This window comes from Saccoglossus kowalevskii, chromosome 1 (genome assembly GCF_978046115.1).
Source record: "Saccoglossus kowalevskii chromosome 1, keSacKowa6.1, whole genome shotgun sequence".
Taxonomy (NCBI): domain Eukaryota; kingdom Metazoa; phylum Hemichordata; class Enteropneusta; family Harrimaniidae; genus Saccoglossus; species Saccoglossus kowalevskii.
This window is the reverse complement of record NC_140641.1, coordinates 21,062,543-21,072,776: the sequence shown is the minus strand read 5'-3', so window position 1 is coordinate 21,072,776 and position 10,234 is coordinate 21,062,543. Positions and strand designations below refer to the sequence as shown.

At 34.5% G+C, this 10,234-nt stretch overlaps 1 protein-coding gene across 2 annotated transcripts; it reads right to left on the bottom strand.

Annotated features, from left to right (window-relative positions):
- Nucleotides 1-2,793: 2,793 nt before the first annotated feature.
- Nucleotides 2,794-9,784, bottom strand: LOC100368539 (ferroptosis suppressor protein 1-like). 2 transcript variants are annotated; one of them, XM_085504913.1, is made up of 7 exons: nucleotides 9,676-9,784; nucleotides 8,149-8,336; nucleotides 6,515-6,753; nucleotides 5,900-6,101; nucleotides 5,640-5,792; nucleotides 3,967-4,167; nucleotides 2,794-3,500 (listed from the first exon to the last, which is right to left on the bottom strand). In XM_085504913.1, exons 2-7 carry the CDS (start codon nucleotides 8,321-8,323, stop codon nucleotides 3,343-3,345), a joined length of 1,128 nt encoding a protein of 375 aa, XP_085361039.1. In that variant the 5' UTR covers nucleotides 8,324-8,336; nucleotides 9,676-9,784; the 3' UTR covers nucleotides 2,794-3,342. The 2 variants fall into 2 exon arrangements, with proteins under 2 accessions (XP_085361039.1, XP_085361086.1); XM_085504960.1 differs by lacking the exon at nucleotides 9,676-9,784 and adding an exon at nucleotides 9,167-9,313.
- Nucleotides 9,785-10,234: the final 450 nt, after the last annotated feature.

The following is a 10,234-nucleotide window of genomic DNA, read 5'->3' as shown; positions in this document are numbered from 1 at the left end:
TAAAAAAGTTTGAAAAAATTGCTATTTTTCATCAAAATTAATAGTTTTTTGATAATTGGTATTTGTCATTGATCATGTGAATAATGAATATTAATGTGATTATTAGTAATGAAATGGTTGACAACAAGACTCGGGAGACAGGGTGGAAGCATTCTTGGATTTTGAAAGTTAGTAATGACAATGAAATATTTTCTTAAAATATTTGCCATTGATCACATGAATAATAAATATTAATGTAATCAACATCAATGGAATGGTTGACAACAAGACTCAGGAGACAGGGTGGAAGCATTTTCGGATTTTGAAAGCTATTAACAACAAAGGCGGTTTTCATCATGCCACATCATGGTCAATATGGGACCCATAACAATGTATACAAAGTGTGTAAAATGCATTGTTTGGTTACACGCATTTAAGTTTCTTCAAAAGTGGTTCATTGTTAAACTGATTGATTTCTTGTACCAGATAATAATACAACATTTTCTGTAAATTTCACAAAAGCTACTATTTCAATATTTTAAGAAAATCAGAAAATTTTGCAGTATTTTCATTGGTTACCTCTTCCGAAGCTGAACTATGACCTTCAAAACATTGAAAAACATCTAGTTCCCCAAAAGAACACAACTCTTGTTTCTTATATTATAAACTGTCATTATTTTCTCTGTGTGTGCACTTTATATTTTCATTTCTATGTTTGCATCAATAATTATTAGCTTGTGGGTCTGCTGTTTATAGCTCACCCGTACGGGTATTCACTATTGGGTTCATGTCTGTGTTTATTAGAAATGTATATTTAAATTATGTAATCAAATTATAGTGACCTCCATTAAAAACAATATTATGGTTTCCTAAATCCTATATTTTTGGTGTTTTTTTTAACTATAACAAGTTTAATAAATCAGTTTATGAATTAACATAACAAAGTCCAGGAAAAAAACATTTTTTTTTTTCATTTCCATCTGCTGCCTGGGATATTATTTTCTTTATTAAAATAAAAATAAAAACTTTCAAATGTCGGGTTCTAGATTATCACCAATGGAAACGGCATATTTCATACTGAAAATTCCTCATTTAAATAAAAATTTCAGTGTTTTTCTTAATTGTGTTAGTTGCATCTACAATCCCTCCATCATTTTGAAAACAATGGGCTTTACCCTCATCTAGTATGAAAATGGAATGATCTGTGTTGTGCTGTGTGTGTGTGTGTCAATCTTACGGGACCGCCAAGTCTAAAGTGTTTTGCCAAGTTGCTTACTGATTGTCAAAACATTTCTCAGAATGGCTGTAATCATTATATTGATCTAGTTCCAGTCTCCAAACTGTTGAAGATCTAGATCACTACAGCGATTTCTGAACATTCCAGATCCATACAGTAATTGCTGGAGCATTTCAGATCTAGATCCATACAACAATTGCTGGAGCATTCCAGATCTATACAGTGATTGCTAGATAATTCCAGATCTAGATCCACACAACAATTGCTAGAGCAATCCACATCTAGATCCATACAACAATAGCTAGAGAATTCCAGATCTAGATATATTCAACAATTGCAGGAGCATTCCAGAACTAGATCCATACAGCGATTGCTGCATCAATCAAGATCCAGATCCATACACCGATTGCTGAATCTTTCTATGCAGTTTATGCATATTTGCTGGATTAATATAATGGTATATAATAAACTTGTAATGTTGTATGTAAAACACCACAAACAAGTCATTGAAAATGACACAGTTCCCGTTAAATTTTTGAAAGTTCTCTTTGTGCTCGTCATATTAAAGCGGAGGGGTTGTCGTGAGCGTGTCCTTGAAACTTAGTTCCAAGTGGCGTATACAACAGATTGTTTATTTACATCAAAACACGTGTTCCGTGTAGTAGTAATATGGCCAAAAATAAAAACAGCCATTATTCGGCCATCTTTGATCTGATTATGAAACAAATTGTCATGGACATACATTCTAACATGTATAAAGTACATGTATGTGCCAAATTTGAAAGAAAACTGACAGAGCACATCCAAGATACCGCATAAAAAAAACAAGATGCCTGCCAGTCGACCATCTTTTATCCAATTGCGAAATAAATCGTCATGGACATGTATCCTAACATGTATAATCTATGTACCAAGTTTGAATGACAACTGACAAAGCATGTCCAAAATACAACATTTAAAAAAAAAAGATGGCTGCCAATCGGCCATTTTGAATCGAATCACTAAACCACTGTGTGTGCATATGTCCCAAATAAGGTACTAGGCACATGCAAAGAATGAACGGAATCGGTCCACAGGATTCTGAAATATGACTGGACAGACTGACGCACGGACGGACACATGGACGGATGGACAGACTCAGGAACTCACGGACGGTCAGGGACATGTATCCTAACATGTATGATCTATGTACCAAGTTTGAATGAAAACTGACAAAGCATGTCCAAAATACAACATTTTTAAAAAACAAGATGGCTGCCAGTCAGCCATTTTGAATCGAATCGCTAAACCACTGCATGTGCACATGTCCCACATAAAGTGCTAGCCACATGCAAAGAATGAATGGAATCGGTCCAAGGGATTCTGAGATATGACTCCGGACGGACGCACGGACGGACGGAGGGAGGCCGAATTATAAGTCCCCGTTTTCGGATTCGTCCGAACTAATAAAAGTAACTCACAAAGAGAAAAATAAATGCACACACATCCTCCCCAACTATTGTATTTAAAAATTAATATTATATTAATATGTACCACATCTAGGTCTTAAAATTACTGAATAAATGATAAACTCACAGTTTTTATGATAACATATCTCACTATTGAATACAAATTGTAGTGTTTTATTCTAAATCCAAAAAAACAAAACATTTCTTTTTCAAGTCAGCCATATTGAATCAAATCATGGAAAAACTTATGGCTATAAGTCAGCCATTTCAAATCAAATAATGAAAACAAGAATAATGATTACAAGTCAGTCAAATTAGAATAAAGCATAAAAGTAAAAAATATGTAAATGTAAATCAGTGTGTTCCAAAATTGACAAAATTAAATTGGCAAAAATGACATTTGTATAAATGTATATCATATTTGGTATAAAGCATACATTTTGAAGATTTCACTTTCAGCATCCACAAGGAATATTATTTGAAATGTAGTTTGTCTCTTGGAGTTCATTCTAAACAAACAGCAATGCTTAAATATAATACATCAAAAGCAAACACTGGACTGCATTTTGTTAGGGTAGGTATTTTAAAAAAGAAATGGGGATACAAAATTCCTATTGCTTATTTTTTATTTTACCAAATAATGTAGCCATGTTTCTTCCGCACAGGTGTTTCTGTTGTTCATTTCTTGGGCGGTTTGAGACCAAGGTCTTTGTAATATTTGTTAACCATCATATCTTTGCTTTTCAGTTTCCTGGCTGCAAAACTTCCGAAATTGAAGGAGTTTATTTGAAAGACTCCACCATTACGACCCAATGACAGAATCATAATTGGGCCTTCTGCGATAATAAAATTAAAAAAAATTATATATTAATAATTATTTACAAGCCATTGTTTAATTAAATTAAATAATGAAAAATTAAATACCTAAATAAAATGGTTGTACTTAAAAAGACTAATCAACGATTGACAAAGAGCATGCACCCCATGATGCATTTCACTGAATAAAACAATAGAGGTATTACAAACAAACAAGACCTTAAAGATTATACTGTGACTTCCCCGAAATGGAAGAACAGTAAATTTAAAAGTTGATATAAATTTCACATTTTACTTTTTGAAGAAAAGCTATTTATAATAAATAAATAATAAAAACGGCACAATCAAACTATTTTGGAAATCACTTATACCATGAAACCTTTTATAAAAAATAAATATAGTACAGTGATTGTATTTTGACAAATATTCCACTCTTTCAGATCATAATAGAAAATAGTCAATTTTTGACATGGTGACATTACTCACTTGGCTTGTATGGATGTTTTTTGTTGCCTTTTGATTCTTGTATGAAGTTCTGAACTATTAAGTCTGCATGAAAACCTGCCCTGAAAGCCATCTTTGTCTCATTGGTATTGCAACAATCACCAATAGCGAAGATTTGGTTTTGACCTTCCACCTCGAAGAAGTCATTGACCTTCAGCTGACCTATCTCGTCCATTGAACCACCTATAGAATGTGTTCGAAAACATGTTAGTGTCATGGAGAACATATTTTGAAAAAGTTTTGCTTTAAAATATTCACAGTTTGGTCATTCTAAGGAAAGACGTCTCGTCACTGTGACTCCCTGTCCTTATATGGACCTTAAATGCTACAAAACTGTTTACACAAACTTTTTTTTTAGCATTTTACGAAATTTGCAAACCTTTGATATCCAGCTCTCGTACAATTATTACAATTAAAATAACCCATGCCGAGATATATAGAAACATAAGCAGTGTAATATATATTGTCTTTGCCACGTAAATATTGTTCTGCTTTCCATCGTCAACACTAGCCCAGATACTATGGTTACGTGGATCAGAGACGTGATTCATGAACGCCACACTTTCTTTAACTTACAATCAAGTTTTTGATTTTTTTACTGTTTTTTTTTTACTTTACTTGCATGTTTTACCATTTTCCTTCTTTCTTGACTACTTTTCACGGAACTTATTCTTTCCAACCATATCTTTATCGATTCCCCAGCCAACTGTTTAAATCTTACAGCCAAAGTTTTCGTCTTTTGAGTCAAATTTTACTATTTTTTAGCAACATTTTGCGTCTTTCAAACTAAAGTGTTCAACTTCCCTGGCAATGTTTAATACCTCCATGTAACTTTTACCACCTTTTACCCAACGTTTTCGAATTAACACCAACAAATTTCCGGAAGTGTTCCTCTCGTACTTCTTTTCGGGCGTTTTTACAATTTTCCAACCACATCTTACTACTTTCCAACCATTTGTTGGACATTTCAGCCAAATCATAATACTTGTATTCAGCATTTTGACTTTTAAGCAAAATTTGTGAACTTTCTTGGCAACTTGCAGTATTTCCCGGACAAACTTAATCACTTTCTACACAACAGCCAACATTTTCAACTCTCCTGGCATGTTTTGTTATTTTCTTACAATCACTTAAAGATCTAGGTTTTTCGATGCTTTTTGAAATTTCTTTTTAATTTGTTCTTCAATTTCTGACGAAAAAAAACACACACTGATGTTGACATTGTATTGTGCTGTACGGATCTCGGTTGTGTCTTATTACCATGTGTATAATTTGCATGCCTAAACTATTACCGGGGGTACATGGACAAATGAATAATTTGCATTAATTTCATGGCTCATGAAGCATATAACTTTAGACTACTTATTATTCAAATACAAACAGCCATAACATTAAATGTTGAATCCCAAATCACACAAGCAATTCAAGTTATGTAACAAATGCCAAGAAACATAACTTAGAATAGGACTATAGTTATGTCTCATTTTTATATCGATGACAGACACTGCTAATGTGAATGCTCGTTTAATGACTAATCCGGGAAACCGCCGTTCCCATCTAATAATATTGTGCTCTTAATATTTTGTTTGTTGTGTGTTTTTTCTGCTATTTCTACTACACATAAAGGGGAAAAAATACCACCCTTTTAACTTTACCAAGAGATTCTGCATATGCGGATGTGTTCACTTTGGTTCCAGTGCATTTAATAATCAAGTTTGCCTCAATTTCGTTGCCTTTATTCGTCGTAACTTTGAACTTCTCTTCCATGAAATGATCAGGAAGATCATCCATGTTCTCAACTTTTTCTCCTGCACAATGTAAAAAGCGGAATACCAAGAATCATATCATGTTGGTTTGTATAAAGAATGTTCATGTGTTAACGGAAGCGGGGAAAAAAGAATACAAAAAAAATTACCCAATATCAGTTTGACTCCTAAGGCATCCAATTGACGCCTCGTCTCCTTGTGGAATTTATTACTGAAAGCGTCTGAAACAAGTACTTGTTTGGAATGAATCACGGTCACTTGTTTCTTCGGATGATCCTCGGCGATTTCCGTTGCCATTTCGACGCCCACTGCTCCACCACCAATGATTACAATGTTGTTGGACTTTTCTATCTGGCGATATGTAAACGAAAAATGCATAGTCTTCCAAGTATATGAAGCGTTATTACTAGAAAAAGTGAAAAACGTTTGGTGCAATATACTTTATTGTAAATTCTTCAAATTGGGATATATGGTAGTTGTGTTGTTGTTGCTGTCGTCATTGTTAATGATGTTGCTGAATGGCAACTACATCGCTGTAGTCATCTCAAAATGTTTGAACGTCGCCACTTAGACCATAGATTCGTGTTAGATGGTTATAGATAAAAAAATGTGTTAGAACAGTCAATTAATTTGTGATGGCGTTCACTTTCTATTTAAAACAAACAAACTCCCTGGTCAATATTACGTAATACTTAGTGACTTAACAAACAAAATATATAACACAATGAGTTTGTTTGGTAAAGAACAATTATAAAAAGAAATACCTCTTGAACCAGTTTTGCATATATCTCCTTTCCCTCAGACATATCTACATCCAAAGGTAGTTTTCCTGGAAATGGTACGCTGGTCCCGGTCGATATAACCAAATGAGTGTAAATGATTTCTTCTCCATTTTCCATTTTTACTATTTTGTTTTCGGGGTCAATCCCAGTAACCGTGCCTTTTTTGAAACTGTCTTTCTCCACAATATCCGTGTACGGTATAAAGATATGCTCCGCAAAACCTTGCAAAAGAAATGTTAATATTATAAATGGGAGGGGGTCGTCATGCAATGCGCGTTCAAATCGTATTTTACATAAGTTTTATATACGTTAATTGTGAGCTTAGCGGATTCATTGCTACATTGCTACAACACGAATGACCAAATGGGGTATAACTTCACTGCCAATATACAAGCACAAAATACATTACCCTGGGTATCATTGTAGTTATATTAGATTTGATTCGATATTATATGATGTGATTTATATAATATGACTTTGCTGAAAAGGGTATTTCAGAGTTTAATAATATTATTGTTACCGCGGAGATTATGTAACGAAGTACATAATTTAATGAGTTTAATCGGATCGGATTTTGTACAATATGACAAAAAGGTATGTCACCGCCAAATAATAAATGACACCATATGAGTGTATGATGAAACATCACGTGTGTGTATGTAACCTTTGTTCATACGTTATATAAAGTTAGACTGACATCAAATAAGATGTATCGTTTGAGTTACGACAATGACGTCACGTAGCATTGTCATGCTGTTAATTATTCACGGAGACGTATAGATTGGGATTACATTCAGTGAATTACACATACCATTTGTATTGTAGAAACTTGATTACAACACAATACAATGTAACTGTTTATTTTCGATACATATTATTCTGTCTGCATTGTACATTGTTCGATTGGCAAACCTGCTAAATACATGGACGAAACAAAACGAAAGGAATGATACACGACACATGATCGGTTAGGCGCTGTATTCTTCGTTCCTTTAGACCCTCTTTCGTTCACATTCTTTGTCTTGATTGGTTGAACAAAAGCGACAAAAGATATGCATATTCATTTTGCTGATTGACTGCTGAGATGTGCATAGGAATGTGGCGCCTCGCTCTAATTATATTATACGTATGGGTATGCTACGCTTCGGACTATGTTTACACTTTTAAACCTCATTGTTGTAATTAAAAGTTGTAAAGCACAACAAGGCCGGATGTCATAAACATCGCCGAGTACTCAGTCATAATACTGCCATAATTGTTCTAAATAATAACGAACTGCACAACGACACGTGTTTGATTTATTTGTCTTGCTGTTATGACAACAAGGTAATACACATGTAGCAATTGAATTGGAACATTTTGATGGGATTGAGAGCGTTTTTCGTTTTTTTTCCTCCCGAATTTCAGTAATGCAATTAAAATAAATCTCTTGAACAAACAAATGCGTACAGGTCATTTTTGTATATTGCATGTTCTATAAAATTATATTGCAGTATTTTAATGTTAATTATGTTATAGATAAATTAAGTAATTAAAACATCAGTCGCTTTAGGCATTGCGAACTGCTCGTAACTCGTAACGTATTTTTCACTGAGAAAGTCTGATGGACAGCTTACCTGATTCCACGGAAGCTCTCAGCGACGCTACAGCATAATGCATACCGTCCCGTCCATCAATCAATGTAAATTTGCATTTTCCTTTAAGGTTGTGAGCGAGCCGGGCACCGGCAAATCCGCCCCCAACGATAACCACATGCCATTCTTCTGGCAACAATGATGATGAGTTACCCATGATGCAATGTTAACTGAAATAAATAAATAAATAAATAAATAAATAAATAAATAAATAAATAAATAAATAAATAAATAAATAAATAAATAAAGTCATATTACATTCTATAGTAACTACACTCATGTTACTACACTACAGGTCACTCGACCGTGATGCTTATAGCATAAATAGTTAGAGAGGTCCTATTTTAAAAGGAAAGAAGTACATTGACATACCTATAATTAACAAACAATGGTCATTGAAGGCGGTTGCGTTCGGTTTGTGTGTAAATAAACAGCACATTTTTGAAACACATGTGAACACTGCTATGGGACACATTCCACCACTTTTACAAATCTTGTACTGAAATTGAATTCCTCCGTAGTAAACCACGTTTGTCTAGTTAATAAAATGCAAATTGAAGGATCTGCCCACGCTGGTCGCTAAAGTTGGCGACCGGCGCTATTCAATTTGTTTATGATACACGCAGGATGTCGGCCACTGGACCACCATTATATTGTCATTGTTGGTGTTAACACACAACAACACAATACAAACAATTATCACACAACAAAACTTGAAAGAAGACATCGCTGTTCAAAATCAACGTACACGTGTTTCATTTGAAATTGGATATTTTAAGCAGAATTATCATAAGAGTCAATATTACCCCAAATCAGGTCCATTGAACCACCCTGGTAGTGGTATTAGTGAAATATTTGACCCAACTAGGTACTCAATTTGAATATTCAACTCAAGCCTAACGCCCAACTGATGTTGATAAATATTCACTGGGTTTCGATTGAGCGCATTCATTCATTTTGTAAGCCGTGTACGGTATGCAAATTTACAACGTTATTTGACCTCTTAGCTTCATCAGCTGATCGACGTAAATGCAGCACAAACACTTTTCAAGTTGTTAGAAAATATCTAGAGAATCTCCGCCTCATTTCTCGGTGTATGATGCGGGAGTGTACAGAACAGATGTGTCGCCACTCCTATGCCCATCAACAGTTCTTACTACATACTCGCAACCTCGTACCGGGTGTGATTAAGAAACAGTTCCGGTCTTGGTCGGGTTACAAAAGTTCAGTGGCCTAGGTAGTCTGTGACGAAGACCAGGCTAAGAAATTTGGTTAGCAACGATGAATCAAAAGATGCAAATTCACGTGCATACCCGAGTATTGACTTGCAGTGATTTGCATCAAGTTTCTCCTTTTCTTCACCCATTGAAAGTATACATACGTACTCGTAAAATAAATATAATTCGATCTGACCTGGTTTCAAGTCACGAACACTCAGTGGGCGATCTTTAAACTACAACATTTTGTCTGTCCACCATGTTTAAAGAGTGGCAAGTTAATTACACCTACCTATAATGCAGTCTTGTAATATTATGCCTCAAAGATAATCAAGTCAAACAATTCGGGCAACAACTATGCCGACTATGCTGTGTCATTCGTTGTCATTTAGATCTAGACCAGATGTAGTTAATTATTCATTATATCATTAATTAATATATACAGGTTCCTGGGCCATACAGTTATGTGTTGTTTATATTAATTGGCTACGGAAGCCGTTCTCTAACGCCCATTACTCACGGGTATCTGAGGGCTTCCTTTACTTATTGGCCAATTTACTGCTATACATCTGTAAACGAATTGTGATTGGTCAAGTTGTTTTCAACATTTATAAATATTTTATATAGAATACATTCATGCTTTCATAAAATTCAATGAGCAGTTCAAAGCTACGACTATATAATGCATGCAAGAATATTTATTATAGATGACAGAGTTCAAGTGCTCAAGAGCACTCAGTCGTTGGTATGTACGGACACATGATCCAATGACTCAGCACTTTATACTAACCACCCAACATGTGTGACCTAAAGTTTCAGTCCAAAGGTCGTCGGTATGTATAAACGCATGT

Coding starts and splice junctions, on each gene's coding strand:
- LOC100368539 (XM_085504913.1), bottom strand. CDS start 8,323: ATGGGTAACTCATCATCATTGTTGCCAGAAGAATGGCATGTGGTTATC. Junction 6,754..8,148: donor GAGAGCTTCCGTGGAATCAG/GTAAGCTGTCCA, acceptor TTCTTTTGCAAG/GTTTTGCGGAGCATATCTTT. Junction 6,102..6,514: donor ATGCAAAACTGGTTCAAGAG/GTATTTCTTTTT, acceptor ACATATCGCCAG/ATAGAAAAGTCCAACAACAT.